Genomic DNA, 17,713 nt, shown 5'->3' on the forward strand with positions numbered 1-17,713 from the left:
CCTCACCTACTCAGCACCTCACCTACTTAGCACCTCACCTACTCTCTCCTATCTCGCTGCTGTCCTCTCCTATGCTGCCCCGTACCAACTCACTCATCTGTCCCGGGCTGGGGGGGTTACACTTTATTAATCCTACTCTCGCACCCGTTGCAGGCACTCCTATGACGGCCTTGCACTGTCACCACACACTCTGCTTTTACCACTACTCTGCACCTCACCTACTCAGCACCTCACCTACTTAGCACCTCACCTACTCTCTCCTATCTCGCTGCTGTCCTCTCCTATGCTGCCCCGTACCCACTCACTCATCTGTCCCGGGCTGGGGGGGTTACACTTTATTAATCCTACTCTCGCACCCGTTGCAGGCACTCCTATGACGGCCTTGCACTGTCACCACACACTCTGCTTTTACCACTACTCTGCACCTCACCTACTCAGCACCTCACCTACTTAGCACCTCACCTACTCTCTCCTATCTCGCTGCTGTCCTCTCTTATGCTGCCCCGTACCCACTCACTCATCTGTCCCGGGCTGGGGGGGTTCAGCCAACACCCGCCCGGCGATGGCGTGAGGGGCGAGGTCCCGTTGACGGCTCAAGTGGCAGCGGCGAGATCTCTTCACTCTTGGTCCCCGAACAACTCAACTTTGCTCACACACACTGCCGCTTATATACCTCTCCTCATTCCGAGTCCTTACATGCTGCCCGCTTAAGCTGTCGCCTTCATGGCAACTGTCCCTTATCATCACCCCCATCTCCCGTCTCTCCAGCACCAACCTCATGCCCCAGTGCACACACCTGCTCGTCCTCGATTGCACCCGCTTCTCCCCTGAATTACTGTCGGCTTTCTGGCGCCAGCCTCATGCTCCAACACGCACACCTGCTAGTCCTCAATTGCACCTGCTTAACTGCATGCACTGCGTACATCTCTACATCATCCCCCCAGTGAATAAAAACACAGGCATCCCGGCTGTCAATTCTATGTGAGTGTGCGCGCATGTGTGTGACCGAACCGCGAATTAATAAAGTAATCATAAGCGGTAACCGCGGAGGGGGCAATCGGAATAACAACAATAAACAGTAACAACAGTAATGTGAAGGCGGGAATAGTCTTTCCTATTAACGAAACGTGACGCGTTGAGAGGGAGTGCATGCGGCAGGTCCGTCACCGCAGGCAGAGCTGGTATCGCTCGGGTTTGAAGAATGGTCTGACAGGTTAGTAGAGCGAAGCCTTTGCTCCACTGCAGGGGAAACAGTATGACCACCCCCATGGTGGTCCACCACGGGAGTCCCTACTCCCCCATCCTTGTACGTTAGGTGCTCTGGTCCTGTAGGCGGAACAGAACAATCCCCCTCACGTCCCGTTTCCCAAGGCGTGGCGGTCGGCTCGCTGAACACATCAGACATTGGCCGCATAGGATATGGGGATGAATCGACAGGACTAGGCGAGACGTATCTTTTTAGCATTGATGGATGCACAAACCAGTGCCGCTGGCCTAAACAAATACGTACACACTGCGACGCCGGACCTCAATAACCTCGACCGACCTTTGCCAGGGATGGTACAGTTTAGGGGACGTGCCTAGGGGCACCTGAGGGCAGTGTAACCACGCCCTGTCACCTTTTTTCCAAGGAACCCCCGGCCCTCCCTGTCCCCATGACCGCTCGTTTCCGGCCTGCCTGGGAGCCGAGTTGATCCTGGCAACCTCGCGGGCCAACCGCAGCTGCTCAAGCGTTTGCAACATGGGGTTTGGCACCACTGACCCCTTCTTGGAAGGGCACAAGCCCAACTGGACCTGTACCGGGGGTTCAGGCTCTCTCCCGTACATCAAGTAACTTGGTGAGAACCCCGTCGAGGCATGAGGAGTTAGCCTGCAGGCAGCAAAAACACCTGGAATGTGAAGATCCCAGTCCGACTGGCCTGTGGTCACCTGCTGGCATAGCATGGCCGTGAGGGTCCTGTGCAACTGTTGGACCATCCCATCCATTTGTGGGTGATAAGGTGAGGTACGTATTTTCCACGTGCCCAGAGAGCCACACACCTCCTTATGCCACTTAGAGAATAAATTCCTGCCCTGATCCATGAGGAGCTGCTCAGGGCCCCCCTTATCAAGAACATAGCCATATAAAAAGGCGTCGGCTATGGACGCGGCCAATTGGTCAACCAACGGATCAAGTATTTGACCCCCATGAGGAGGTATTTGTGTCCTCTCTGGGAGACCGTGACACAACAATGGACTGTAGCGGGATCTGCAGTTGCTGGGCAGGAGATTTACGACGTGCACAATCGGCACAGCCTTTTATCAGGAGGAGTACATCGTTTTCCATGCCGGGCCAGTAAGTCCTTTTTTAGTGCCGCTAACGTTTTATGAACGCCCAGGTGCATATATTTTTCGTGTTTGGCTATGGTAAGTTTTCCCCTAAGGACTGTGGGTACAACCAAGGAATAATGCTGGAACTCCCCTTCCCACCGCATGAGGAGTCCCTCGCGGAGCATAATAGCTGGCCCACGAGAAGCACAATGGCGCAGTCTCAGGAGTGAGGCGTCATCAACCTGTAGCTTGGCCCACGATCATGGTTAAGATTCAAGACAGAATCGCGTGGCATCTTAGCGCCCTCAATACGCGTTGTCCTGGCCACCGCAAGCACCATGGGTGCACCCTCTTGCGAGGGTTTACATCGTGATGCACCTGAGGCACACGTGCATGCAATATGGGGCGGCAAGCAGGACAGTGCATCAGCGTTGACGTGCCGGGTGCCTTTCCTGTACACAACAGTAAATGAGAAGGATTTCAAGCCATCGGGACAGCTGCCTGGATGGCTAGTCGATGCGCAGGGAGTACTGAAGGGCCGCATGTTCCATGTGGATGACAAAATCCCGCCCGTACAAGTATGGACGATAGAGCTAGATAAAATGGACCATGGACAGTAACTCTCTGCGCGTTACGCAATAGTGCTGTTCAGCAGGAGACAAGACTCGAATGCCGTAAGTCATGACCCTCTCTGTGCCCCCAACAAGCTAGGAAAGGACTACCCCAATGTCCGTACCGCTTGCGTCCGTATCCAATATAATGGGCCTGGTGACAATGGGGATATATGTGCGGGGGGGGGGGGGGGGCACCGGCAAGGGCAGCCCGGAGAGCGAGGAAATAATCCTCCTCAGCCTTTTCACAGCGGAATTTCTGGCCCTTGGCCATGAGGGCGTGGAGCGGTTTACCAATGGTGGCAAAATCCCTGACAAAACACTTGTAATATGACGCAAATCCAACAAAACTGCGGACGTCTGCCACCGACTTGGGCACCTGCCACATGCGCACGCACGTATTTTTTTCGGGATCCATGGCAACTCCGGCTTCGCTGACTATATGGCGCAAATATTTCACTGATGTCTGAATTAAATGAGATTTCTGAGGTTTAAACTTCAACTTAACCACAGGTACTCTCTCAAAGACCGAACGCAACTGCTGCAAATGTTCATCATAGGTACGGCTAAAAACTATGAAGTCGTCCAAATAAGTTAGGCAAGAATCCCATTGCAATCCTGCTAGGACCAATTCCATTAACTGCTGAAAGGTGGTTGGCGCTGAATGAAGTTCCGTTGGAAGGGAATTTAATTGGTAGAGCCCCTGGAGCATGCGAAAAGTGGTTTTTGGTTTAGATTCTTCTTTGAGGCGGAATTGCCAAAATCCGGACTGCAAATCGAGGGTCGAAAAAAACTGTGCGCCCGATAACGCATCTAGCGAATCGTCCATACGAGGGAGGGGATATGCATCTGCCACCGATATATCGTTTAATTTGCAGAAATCAACGCAAAATCGCAAGTTACCATTGCGTTTTTTCACTAGGAATATGGGCGCCCCCCACGGGCTCTTGGACGGGGAAATAATATCAGCTGCCAGCATCTCATTCACAGCCAGGCGTACCTGTTCCTTCTCCGTGGCACAGCTGAGCTCGCTGAACCTCCGTCAATCCAGGGTTCTCGGAGCACAGAGTTTCCAACCATGCGGAGTCCGGCTCTTTAAGTTTTTTCAACACTTCCCGCAAAAACAGGAGCTGACTCTGTATTGTAAAAACACTGGGCGGCCGTGGCATGCCCCAGGACAGTGGCCGACAAATTCACAACCAGTGCATGCCCTGTATTAAGTACTTGGAGGAATGGCATCCGCTTGGCGGATACAATAGTCATAGCGCCCACCAGGGAAGGAGATCGCGCCACGGCGTTTGAAGGGGTTAGCAGGACACCTTCCTCAGGGCCCATCAATGGCAATTCCTTGCGGAAACGCAGCAGAATGAGCATCTGGGCACCTGGAGAAACTTTAACAGTTTGGCTAGCCATCGCTTTAATGACAGTGTTCTGTGATGGCTCCCGGTTGGGGGAGTTAAAAAACAGCAATCGCTTTCCCGATGGCATTTCAATGCACCCCTGGTCGAGGAGAATTTTCAAAGGCATCCTGCATAAAAAAACTCTGTGCAAGACGACCGGACGACGAAGGTAACATGCAAAACACAGCCTCGGAAACCATGGTCACTGAGGCTGCTGTGTCTACCAGCAGACGAACCTGGATCTCCTGAATGAACCCCATGATTGTTGAGGAACCCACCGTGGCGCCCACTACGCGATGAGCCAGTACGTTCCACTGCTCGGTGCCGTGTGGCCAACACACTACCGACCTCGCACTCTGTGTATGAGACGCGACGGGATGAGGTTGAGGTGTGCTTGGGTGCCGCAGGCAACCCTCAGAGAGGTCAGGTCGCCCTCTTCCGCCACCGAGAAGGCGACCCCCAACTCACGAGCCAAGGAGAGAAGCCGCTCCAAGGCGAGGGAATCCAGGGTGACTCTGTCCATGCTAGAGTAGGCCGCGTGTCCCAAGGCAAGAAGTGCACTACGATAAGCCAGTGGCATCTTGTTCTCTCCCCGTTGCCTCAGCCTGAATCTTCTTTGAACATTAGATGGTGGATCAAAAACAGCGGCTATCTCGGCGCAGGCGCGCTCGAGGGTCGCTCGATCCAACTCGGGGATGGCAAAAAAAGTGTCCAACGAGTCGTCGGTGAGTGCCATGGGAAGAGCTTTGAGCGCCCCGTGGGATGTCCATCCCATAGAGATGTAGGTGGCCTCGAATCGAAGACAAAAATCCATCCAATCTCCTCCTGCAGCAGTGAACTGGCGAACCGGTGGCAGCCGCCGAAACTTGGAAGCGTCCAGCAAGAGTGAAGAGGTGGCTTCAACCTTGGATGTCGGTGGCTGATGCTGCGGGGAGGAGGTGGCGGCTGGCTGCTGCGGCGCGGGCGGATAGCTCGAAATGGAGGACGAGCAGAGCGCGGCTGCAGCCACTGAAATGGGGGGAAGGTACAGCGCCCCTGTCACCTCGGCCATGACAGCAGCGGGAATCGCGTCTTGGTGTCCTACGGAAGTTGCAGCTGTCATTCGCTCGAAGAGATGAGCGGCGGCTGGCAGCAATCTTCCAGGTTGACCGGCGATGTCCAGCCAGCTTTGCGGAGGAGGCGGTTGGGCTGGGCTCGCCACACACTCTTGGGCGGACTGGAACGCGTCGTCGGAACAGGTGTTTGGGGCTCTGGCACCCCGAGCTGTCGGAGGAACAACGTCTTGCTCGGCGTCGTAGTTGGACAACGCAACAGGTGAATTTTTGCGCTCCACCGCTGCCTTGGACATGACGGCGAAGGAATATGGTGAAGGATCTTCAGCACTTCTGATACCAAATGTAGTGTCTTGAAATTACTCACACTGACACGGATTAACAGGCCACCTGTTTACACTTTATTAATCCTACTCTTGCACCTGTTGTAGGCACTCTTATGACTGTCTTCCACTGTCACCACACACTCTGCATCTCACCTACTCCGCACCTCACCTATTCTGCACTTCACCTACTCTCTCCTATCTCACCGCTGCCCTCTCGTACGCTGCCACGTACCCACTCACCCATCTGTCCCCAGCGGGGGGGGGAGGGGTGCAGCCAACACTGCGTGAGGGGCGAGGTCCCGTTGACGGCTCAAACGGCAGCGGCGAGATGTCTTCACTCTTGGTCCCCGTACAACTCAACTTTGCTCACGCACACTCCCGCTTAAATACCCCTCCTCATTCAGAGTCCTCACTTAAGCTGTCGCCTCCACGGCGCCTGTTGCACTCATTAATCCCTTATCATCACTCCCATCACTCCTGAGCCAACCTCCTGCCCCAGCGTGCACACCTGCTCGTCCTCGATTGCACCCGCTTCTCAACCTTAATTACTGCCGGCTTTCTGGCACCAAACTCATGCTCCAACGCGCACACCTGCTCGTCCTCAATTGCACTTGCTTAACTGTGCGCACTGCGTACATCTCTACTCTACACATGCACCACTGTAAGCCAATATGTTCCTTTGATACAGTGAGGGAAAAAGTATTTGATCCCCTGCTGATTGTGTACGTTTGCCCACTGACAAAGAAATGATCAGTCTATAATTTTAATGGTAGGTTTATTTTAACAGTTTCGAGACAGAATAACAACAAAAAAATCCAGAAAAACGCATGTCAAAAATGTTATAAATTGATTTGCATTTTAATGAGGGAAATAAGTACGTGACCCCATCTCAATCAGAAATATTTCTGGCTCCCAGGTGTCGTTTATACAGGTAACGAGCTGAGATTAGGAGCACACTCTTAAAGGGAGTGCTCCTTATCTCAGCTTGTTACCTGTATAAAAAACACCTGTCCACAGAAGCAATCAATCAATCAGATTCCAAACTCTCCACCATGGCCAAGACCAAAGAGCTCTCCAAGGATGTCAGGGACAAGATTGTAGACCTACACAAGGCTGGAATGGGCTACAAGACCATTGCCAAGCAGCTTGGTGAGAAGGTGACAGCAGTTGGTGCGATTATTCGCAAATGGAAGAAACACAAAAGAACTGTCAATCTCCCTCGGCCTGGGGCTCCATGCAAGATCTCACCTCGTGGAGTTGCAATGATCATGAGAACGGTGAGGAATCAGCCCAGAACTATTCGGCAGGATCTAGTCAATGATCTCAAGGCAGCTGGGCCCATAGTCACCAAGAAAACAATTGGTAACACACTATGCCGTGAAGGACTGAAATCCTGCAGTGCCCGCAAGGTCCCTCTGCTCAAGAAAGCACATATACATGCCCGTCTGAAGTTTGCCAATGAACATCTGAATGATTCAGAGGACAACTGGGTGAAAGTGTTGTGGTCAGATGAGACCAAAATGGAGCTCTTTGGCATCAACTCAACTCGCCGTTTTGAAGGAGGAGGAATGCTGCCTATGACCCCAAGAACACCATCCCCACTGTCAAACATGGATGTGGAAACATGCTTTAGGGGTGTTTTTCTGCTAAGGGGACAGGACAACTTCACCACATCAAAGGGACGATGGACGGGGCCATGTACCGTCAAATCTTGGGTGAGAGCCTCCTTCCCTCAGCCAGGGCATTGAAAATGGGTCGTGGATGGGTATTCCAGCATGACAATGACCCAAAACACACGGCCAAGGCAACAAAGGAGTGGCTCAAGAAGAAGCACATTAAGGTCCTAGAGTGGCCTATCCAGTCTCCAGACCTTAATCCCATAGAAAATCTGTGGAGGGAGCTGAAGGTTCGAGTTGCCAAACGTCAGCCTCGAAATCTTAATGACTTGGAGAAGATCTGCAAAGAGGAGTATGACAAAATCCCTCCTGAGATGTGTGAAAACCTGGTGGCCAACTACAAGAAAGGTCTGACCTCTGTGATTGCCAACAAGGGTTTTGCCACCAAGTACTAAGTCATGTTTTGCAGAGGGGGCAAATACTTATTTCCCTCATTAAAATGCAAATCAATTTATAATATTTTTGACATGCGTTTTTCTGGATTTTGTTGTTATTCTGTCTCTCACTGTTCAAATAAACCTACCATTAAAATTATAGACTGATCATTTCGTTGTCAGTGGGCAAATGTACAAAATCATCAGAGGAACAAATACTTTTTTCTCTCACTGTATAAACTGTGTGATGTAGCAATTTGATTAATTAATATGCCTGTCCCACATTAGAATGCTTTAATCAACACTGCAACAACAATTTTGCAACAAATGAAGGTGATGAGAAATGTGCAAAGGAAGTATATAACGAAGGTCATTACAGGTAATTGCTATGCATTTTATACATAATTAAAGTAACACTGTTGGCATGACCAACTGCTGATTCTAAATGTATTTCAATCACTGAAAGTTAAACTGTTTCTAAAGACGTAACTTTAAGGGAATAATAATTGTGATTTTGTGACTCGGGTTGAGTTGTTTCTTTATATTTGGCAGACATCTTTGAAATAGGTGCAAATGCATTTCAGATGCAATTGAATTTACAAAGTGATGTAAACAACAACAACAACCAAATATCATCTTTTGCAAAAAATGACTCATATTTGGTAAGTGGTTATTTTATTATTGTATTATTCATAGTGGGTTTTTTGCTTTGATTTTTTGTTTTCTATTTACGTGACTTTACCAGAAGAACCAAGAATATGAATTTCTGCAGTCACGAAAGTTTTAATTCTAAATGTATCATTCTGCTTACATTGTTGTATATCTCCTTTGCAATTAATGTTGCCAAGTAAATCTCCCATGCAATAGGCTGTAATTGTAAAAACAGCAGCTGCTCCCTTCATTGTAACTACTTTTGATATCAGTCTGTTCATCCTTCTTATATTTACTTTTATGACAATTTAATCTTACATATCTTAGTCCTGTCATACAATAAGTGAAATAACATTGTTTCTAAATGCTGTATTCAGCGTTACATAAAATTAGTGATTTGCTCAGCAACATAACTATGTCTGTTGCCACTTTAAAATATATCTTATCCAAAACTGGAAGGCACTCATCCTTGTCCACTTTTTAAACTGCTGTATCAGGAGCGCAAAAGCAGTGACCTCGGGATTGCAGGTCCAATGTGCTGACAATTACACGACGATGGCAGTATCCCTAAATTACATAATAATAATAAAAACAATAACGTTATATAATAACTTTCATAATTAAGATGTAATACAGAACACCATATGTTGTCTCTAAACTGAGTACACATTGTTCCACTGCTAAGTATTCACTGATTTTAAAATGTGTAAACATTGTTGGTTTTTCTCAGAAAAATACCTTCAATAATGCATACAACACATTGTTGCTGATTGGAGAAGTGGAAAGTAAAAATTCTGTATCTGGAGAGAAGGCCGTCACGTTAAATGGTAACAATATGTCTCTAGTGATGCAGACAGTTTCTGAGCAAGCCCTCCTCAACTCAACCTGGAAATCAGTAGATGGGAGTGGTGCTTCACTTGTTGGGACCAATAGTTCAACATTATTACAGCTGAAGGACAAAATAAATGTCCAGGTACAAATTATTAACATATGTTTATGTTTATCCAGTGTATCCAGTGATAATTATAATTTTAAGCCGACTAATTTGATGTGAAATATATAATTTTGATAGTATCAATGGAATGTATTTTTTACATACTGTTCGTGCATATTTTTTTACGTAGCAACTGTATGTGTTCTCTTTTCAAGGTATGTTCATTTGTAGAAAATCCATTTTTGTGGGATAAGAAATCTCCCGTGAACAGTTCGGTGGTCAGCTTGAAGATTAGCATTGCTAAAAAACGTATCAATGTTACCTCTGCAATAATTAAGGTTACAAATCAAAAAATTGTAGGGCAGGAGATTTCACTGCCATTACTTACCACAAACGACACTGTGAAAGGTCAAGCATTTGTCAATGAAAAAAGTGGAATGGTCATAATATTGGATTTTCTACCGACCAGTGACATTCTGAATGATGTGGAGCTCTTACTACGCTTTGAAAAACAGCCAGAGTTTGAGCCACTGCTCTACGACTTCAGCTTTGTTGTGAATGCAAGCACATCGGGAAGTGACAAACTGCAGCAGTCTTTGAACACGGGTGGATTCGGATTCAAAAACAAGATGGTGAATAGTGTTCAGGCTCTTCCTCGATTTTTCATTCCCAGTAATGCAACTCAGGTAGGAGTTTATCATATTGCTGCCCTCTATACAGGTAAGCGTAAATATCTTACCTATCAAAGTACGGTAATCTTTTTGTCTGTTTGTGTGTGTGTGGACATGTGACGCTTTTAACTGACAAACTGATGGGTTTACTTTTAAATAAAATACAGATACAACAAACTAAGCCCCTGAACGAAAACTCGCTATGTTTTTGCCCTTGGTCAAATATAAACTAATAGAATCAAACTTGATTTAAAGCTTTTGTTACTGGTTCTTTCGGTAAAGTCACGTAGAAAGAAAATAAATTAAATAATAAAATACGACGTTTACATTGCAACACAAGCAACCATCATCAGGTAGAACTACATTTGAGAGAGAGACGAAACACAGACATGGAGACACACAGACAAACACACAAGCAGAAAGAGACAACACAGACAGAGAGAGAGAGGCACACAACTTAGACACACAGAGACCCAATGCCTCTGTGTCGAGGCCTTAAATAAAAAGAGAGAGGGGGGGGGGGCAGAGAGAGAGAGAGAGGTGGGTCTGCTGGGGCAGCTGCTGGAGCAGAGAAATTAGCATGCCAATGAATCCTCCCCGAAGCAACCTAGGGAAAGAAGATCGAATGGCCCTATGAGAGCCTGGTCAATTTTAGAAAGAGAAATAGTTTGAGAAAACAAAATTTTGCAAATCTTTTGAAAATGTAATGCAACACAAACTTTTTAACAATGTACGCTGATCGTGGCACTAAAGCACGCATCTGCGCATGCGCAGAAACGCTGACTCGCGGTTGCCCATAGCAATGCACACGAGCTCGCTGAGTGGTGATGGGAGGGAAGTTCTCCTTCATGTTAAAAACACAAAAAAAGCAGAAGCACAACACTGAGGTAAATTAAGAACAGCGTGATGTCCTCTTCTGCCCCCCCCCACCCTAATGTGTTCAGTTACTACTATAGAGTCAGTAGATACTATTGTTGTCAGTATATCTACTATAAAGTCAAGATATACTACTATAGGCTCCGTTCATATAACTATGGTCATTAGATACTACTATAGAGTTGGTAGATACTACTATAGAGTTAGTATTGAGTTAGTAGTTACTATAGTCAGTACATACTACTATAGTCAGTAGATACTACTGTAGAGTTAGTAGATACTGCTATAGACTCAGTAGATACTACTGTAGAGTCGGTAGATACTACTATAGTCAGTAGATACTACTGTAGGCTCAGTAGTTACTACTCTAGAATCAGGATATACTACTGTAGTCAGTAGACACTACTATAGTTAGTAGATACTGCTATAGTCAGTAGATAATGCTATAGTCAGCAGATACTGCTGTAGAGTCAGCAGATACTACTATAGGGTTAGTAGTTACTGCTATCGTCAATGACTACTATTATAGTCAATCAATATTACTATAGATTCAGTAAAAATTACTATAGTTATAAGATACTACTCTAGAGTTAGTAGTTACTGCTATAGAGTCGGTAGATGCCACCATAGAGTCTGTAGATACTACTACAGTCAGTAGATACCACTACAGTCAGTATATACTGCTGCAGCATTAGTAGATACGACTATAGAGTAAGTAGATATTGCTTTAGAGTCAGTAGATACTACTATACAATCAATAGATACTAACATACAATAAGTAGATACTACTATAGTCAGTAGATACTACTGTAGTCAGTAGATACTACTATACAGTCAGTAGATACTATACAGTAAGTAGATACTACTGTAGTCAGTAGATACTATTGTAGAGTCAGTAGCAACTACAGTATTCCGTAGATACTACTGTACAGTCAGTAGGTAAAACTACAGTCAGCAGATACGAATATAGAGTCAGTAGATACTACTGTAGTCAATAGATACTACTGTAGTGTATGATGGAGGCGCACACCTTCTCTGGAGGCAACACGTTTGTTAACACAATAACCCAACAGAATGACCAAAGGGGGGGGGGGGGGGGGTGAGTCCCGGCTAACTATATCTACACCTTTTGTCGGAAACTACGATCTTCTACTCGAGCCCCGTGCCCCGTGCCCCGGCTCCTAGCTCACTCCCGCTCACTCCGCCACCAACAACCTCGAACCCCTTCCGGCCCCCGCCCTCAACCTCTTCCGGCGTGGCCCCGCTCTTCCCTTCGCCGCGCCCCTCCCCCCGAATACGAGGAGGGGCTCCACACATATAGTACCCCCTTTCCTGTACCCCTTCCCTATAGCGACATCTTTTATGACGCTACATCACCCCCCTCCCCCCCCCCCCCCTTGTAAAATTCCAGCTGTTCCGGCTGTCAACAGCCCATAACCCAATAGTGTATCCCACAACAAATTCCACAACAATAAATAAACGGCGACCAAATAATAAATACTGTATATATAGTTTCCGGGGGGGGGGGGGGGGGGAAGAGAGAGAAGGAAATTCAATAACAGGAACTAAACGAAAAAAACTAGCAATGTACACACACAACCCGGATTACCGTCGCCGCCTAACATCCCCTCCCCCCGTATGCGAGACGAGCACCAACGGCGCGGGTTGGGCCAGCATGGATGGGCGAGTCATTTAATTAGGGGAGTTTAGAACGAGTCCACGATGCCGGGCCCCCCCAGGGAGGCAGGCCTGGGCTCCCTGGAGGTCCCGGGGGAAGTTTGACGATGGTCTGCGGGGCATGTCTCGGCTCTCGCCAAGGTGTGTAGAGCTTGGGAGAGGTACCCACAGGAACCTGAGGGTAGTGCAACCAAGCCCTATCACCCTGAGCCCATGTTTTGACGGATAGCCGAAGCCCCCTTAGCCGCTCATTGGCCGACTGCCGTAAGGCCGAATTCTCCCTGGAAGTCTCCCGTGCCTCTGACACCATCTGAAGGGTAAGACGCATGGGCTCAGGCATGTTGGCCTTAGTCTTACTCTGGCCCGTGTTCAGTTGAACCTCGATCGGGGGTTGCTGCTCCCTCCCATACATTAAAAAAACGGCGAGTAGCCGGTAGAAGCGTGGGGAGCCATCCTGTAGGCCAGAGAACCCCAGGAACGTGCAAGTTCCAGTCGGTCTGAGACTCACTGACCTGCTGGCTCAACATTGAAGATAAGGTTCTGTGCAGTCGCTACACCATCCCGTCCGTCTGGGGATGATAGGGTGACGTTTGAACCTTTTTCGTGCCCAATGAGTCACACACTTTGCATAATAATTTAGAGGAAGTTGTTTTCCCCTGATCAGTGAGGAGGCGCTCCGGGGCCCCCTTGTCCAACACGTAGCCGTGGAGGAATGCCTCCGTGATAGATGCAGCCAACTGGTTGGGAAGCGGCCAGGCCATTGGCAAGCGGGAAAAATATTCCACCTTGACCAATAAATATCTATTTCCCCGCGGTTTGGTCGGAAATGGCCCAAGAATGTCAAGTGCGATGAGCTCATTAATGCGGGATACGTGAATGGATTGCAAGGGCGGGCAACCCAACTTAGGTGGGGGTTTGCGACAAGCACATTGCACACACCCCTTCAGCACATCACTTACATCCCCTGACATTCCTGGCCAGAAAATTTTGAGTTTGAAGGTTGCAAGCATTTTGTGTATGCCAAGGTGCAGCAGCTTCTCATGCACCGCCCAGATGATCATACCCCTGAAGACAGTGGTGCAACCAACATCACAGTGCATCAAGAGCCCTCCTTTGAGGATGACTGGAGTCAACCCATGGGGGTTTGCCCCCCCCCCCCCCCCCAGGCTCCCTGATACGGCACCGCAGTTTAAATAAGGAGGAGTCTTCTGCCTGGAGGCATCCCCACTCAGTATGTTTGAGGCCGAGGGTGGCATCACATGCGTCAGGATCCTGGAATTGTCAGGGGTTTGAACCTCCACCAGCGCCAACCCAGGAGGAGACACTGCCTCGGCGGATGGCTTACAATGGCACGAACCAGAGAGACACGTGCCCTCGTCGCTCGGTGGTAAGCGCGATTGCGCGTCCACATTCGTGTGCAGGGCACCCTTATGGTAAGAGACGTTAAATTAATATTCCTGGAGGAGTTCCAACCATTGTGAGAGCTGGCCGGATGGTTGGTCAATGTGTAGCGCATACTGGAGTGTGGCGTGGTCGGAGCGCACCTCAAAGCGCCTGCCATACAGGTACGGTCGATATAGCTACACACAAAAAACCTATGGCCAGCAGTTCACGGTGTGACACAGTTGCGCTGCTCAGCAGGGGACAACACTCTGCTGCCGTATGCCACGACACACTCCACCCTGTCCACAATTTGGGACAACATGGCACCAATTCCGGCGTTGCTGGAGTCCGTGTCAAAAATGAAGGGCAGCGAAAAATCTGGGTATCGGAGGGGAGGGGCGTTCACCAGGCCATCCCAGAGCGCGACAAATGTGGCCTCCTCCTCCCCCCAGCAGAATTTTTGGGCTTTGGCCATCAGGGCGTGGCGCAATTTTGCAACAGAGGCGAACCTGGGTATGATGCGCCGGTAACAGGATGCAAACCCGATAAAACTGCGTACTTCACCCACCGATTTGGGGGTTGGCCAAGTGTGCACACACGCAGTTTTATCCGGGTCTGTTGCTATTCCCGCCTTGCTAACGATGTGCCCCAAGTATTGAAGGGACTTTTACAGCAGGTGGCATTTCTGTGGCTTAAATTTCAGATTAGCAGCTTGCATCTTAAGAAAAACTGCGTGCAATCATGCCAAATGCTCCTCGAACATGCGGCTAAATACAATGACGTCGTCGAGATATACGAGGCAGGAGTCTCACTGGAGTCCTGCCAAAACCAGCTCCATGAGCCTCTGGAACGTCGCCGGTGCCGAGTGAAGAACCATCGGAAGCCGATTAAGCTCAAATAACCCTTGCGGTATACAAAAGGCAGTCTTAGGCCTTGAGCATTCATCCAAAGGCATTTGCCAGAATCCCGATAACAGATCCAGTTTCGAAAAAAACACGCTCCCTCCAGAGCATCAAACGAATCATCCATTCGCGGAAGGGGGTACGCGTCCTCCATAGAGATTTTATTAAGCTTGCAGAAGTCAACGCAAAAGCGCAAGCTCCCATCATGTTTTTTAACAAGCACTATAGGCGCTACCCATAGACTGGTGGATGGAGAAATCACATCTGCAGCCAACATTTCGTCGACTGCCTACCGCACATGGTCTTTTTTCTGTGGGCTCAACCGATAGGGATTTTGCCGAACAGGAACGGCATTACCCGTATTGATGTGGTGGCTTAAGAAAGTGGTGCGACCAATATCAACTTTACTTTTACTGAAAACATCAGAAAATTATCGTAAAAGCGCATGCAACCGCTTACTCTGAGCGTCAGACAAATTGGGGTTTCCGGAGCAGAGTGCATCCATCCAGCCTTCATCATCACTCTGTTTCTGCTCCATAGCCAACACAACTCCCACGCCACCAACGATGTTTCCCTCACAACTCGCAGCCTATGTGTGAGCTGGTACAATGCCCGCTTGCATAACCAATGCCTTTGACCCGGCCTTAATGATTTGAATAACAGGCTCTTGGGTGCTAGAAACCAACGTTTGAGCCCCAACCAGCATCAAGCCCTGACTTACTTTATTCTATGGTCCCAACAGGATCCCTCCCGTGGTCGCTTCCCAGTCAAGCTGTTTGCGCTGCAGTAAAGGAACAAGCATTTGCGTACCGGGGGGGATTTTAACCGTTCTACTTTCCAATGCTGGACCGTGGCGTTAGCCGTGCACAATCAAGTAGGGGATGAAAGAAAGGAAAAATGATGGCCCGACGGTGACTCAAGACATCTTTGGTCAACAAGGATCTGTAGGGGCATCTTTCCCAGGAAATCTGTCCCCAGCAGATAGGGTACGGCCAGATATGTCGAAACCAGAACCGGCCCCGTTAATTTAATGCCAGCAATAGACAACTCAGCCGAGATCTGGCCAATGATGCCCAACGACCCATTGGCAGCGAAACATGGAGCCACGACAGGGCAAAGGAAGTGACATTTCTGGGGAAGAATAATGTAAACCAATTCTTAAATAATGGTAGCGGATGCTCCTGTGTCAACGAGCACCCATACCGCCACCCCCTTTATCGTTCCAACAACAGTTGACAATCCCGCCGCCGCAGCGACCACTCGGTGGGCCAACTCCGACCACTGATCAGGACGGTGTGACCAGCCATCTCCCTGCGGAATCGCAACTACCTTAACTCTGTCTGGCCCTAAGGGGGTCCATGGCGATGGCGAAGATGGCCTGGAGAGTCCTCCTCTTGTGGCGCGGCATCCTGATGCGACGTGCAAAAGCAGACCGCAGTTGTAGCAGCAGATGGGACCGCCCCCCTGATGAGAGAAGGCCCCCCGCCGCCGGTCGCATCCCCCTCGTTGCTCCATGTCCTCCCTCCGCCAACCAACCCCATCGACCTCAGTGCAGGCCTGGGTGGACTCTTCGGGTGCACCAAAATCCTCAAATGGTGCGGTGCATGCCACCACTTGCGTGCGTCGTCGTAGATTGCAGTGTGCTTGAATGCACCGTGCAATGTTGAGTGATGATTAATCGTCGTCTTCTGAAGCTGGAAGGGCAACGTTTAATCGCCAAAGCCAACAAACGTTATAAAACTGAGTCAATCCCGTCGTGTTCCATCTTCGGAAAAGCCGCCTGCGCCAGCGCCAACAGAGTGCTGCGAAAGGCGAGGGGTGTCTCGGCCTCCCACCGCCTCCGCGCGGCAAACTTTTGATGAACGCTCGATGGCAGATCATAAATTGACACCATCTGCGCGAAGGCCATTGGCAGCATGGCCCTCTCCGCCGGTGGGATGGCGCAGAACGCTTCCAAGGCATCGTCGTCCAGGGAGGTGGGAAGTGCCCACAGTGCCTCCGCCTCCGTCCAGTCCGCCAAATCAGTTTACCTTGAAGCGGCGCTGGAAAGCGTCTCAATCACCTCCCACCGCCGTAAACTCCTCAACCGGTACGGGAGCTTCACAGGCGGTTTCGGCAGGAGTTCCATTTTAGCAGGAGTTTCATTTTTCCCGCCCAGGCGCCAAAATGGTGGCCGCGCGTGAGGGCTGCACAGCAGGAGATTCCCGCGCGGAAAGCAGCAGCCGGCTCGACTTCTCCCGGCTTCAGCGCCCAAACTTCTACCGGTAGCTCCTCCTCGTTGCGCCCGGTGAGCAGCGCCGCTGCAGCCTCCAGAAGCTCGGCGATCTGGGCATGACATGACCGGTGCTCTCTCGCCAACGGCGGCGAAGCGAATACGTGGCGGGCGTCCTGCTGTTCCGCCGGTAGCATCGCCTCGCTCCCCCTTTCCGGAGCTGCTGACCCCGGCGCTGTTTGTGGGACAGATTCTTCGCCATCCTCACCTTCCGACGGTGACTTGGCACATGGTCTCCCGCTCGCTCCGCCACCAAAAACCCAGAACCCCTTCCGGCCCCCGCCCTCAGCCCCTTCCGGCGTGGCCCCCGCTCTCCCCTTCGCCACACCCCTCCCCCCGAATACGAGGAGGGGCTCCACACATACAGTACACCCCTTACCTGGTACTGCTTCCCTATAGCGACATCTTTTATGACGCTACACTACTATAGTCAGTAGATACTATTACAGTCAGAAGCTACTACTATAGTCAGTAGATTCTACTGTAGAGCCAGATATTACTCTAGAGTCATGAGATACTATTGACTCTATTGTATGTAGGGTGTGTAGGTATATATGCCTACAAAATAAAAATTGGCTGGGGGGGTAAAAATATTTTT

At 49.5% G+C, this 17,713-nt stretch overlaps 1 protein-coding gene across 3 annotated transcripts in view; it reads left to right on the plus strand.

Moving 5' to 3' along the window:
* Positions 1-17,713, plus strand: part of LOC116943466 (polycystin family receptor for egg jelly-like) — a 68,083-nt gene that overhangs the window by 23,983 nt on the left and 26,387 nt on the right. For all 3 annotated transcript variants that reach the window (XM_076067888.1, XM_076067889.1, XM_076067890.1), the window contains 4 exons: positions 8,038-8,128; positions 8,302-8,411; positions 9,131-9,373; positions 9,550-10,054. In XM_076067888.1, coding sequence (XP_075924003.1) covers positions 8,038-8,128; positions 8,302-8,411; positions 9,131-9,373; positions 9,550-10,054 — 949 coding nt within the window. The remainder of the gene's footprint in view (positions 1-8,037; positions 8,129-8,301; positions 8,412-9,130; positions 9,374-9,549; positions 10,055-17,713) is intronic.

The sequence above is a fragment of the Petromyzon marinus genome, chromosome 18, assembly GCF_048934315.1.
Source record: "Petromyzon marinus isolate PM22_M1 ecotype Great Lakes invasive population chromosome 18, UKy_Petmar_22M1.pri1.0, whole genome shotgun sequence".
Taxonomy (NCBI): Eukaryota; Metazoa; Chordata; class Hyperoartia; order Petromyzontiformes; family Petromyzontidae; genus Petromyzon; species Petromyzon marinus.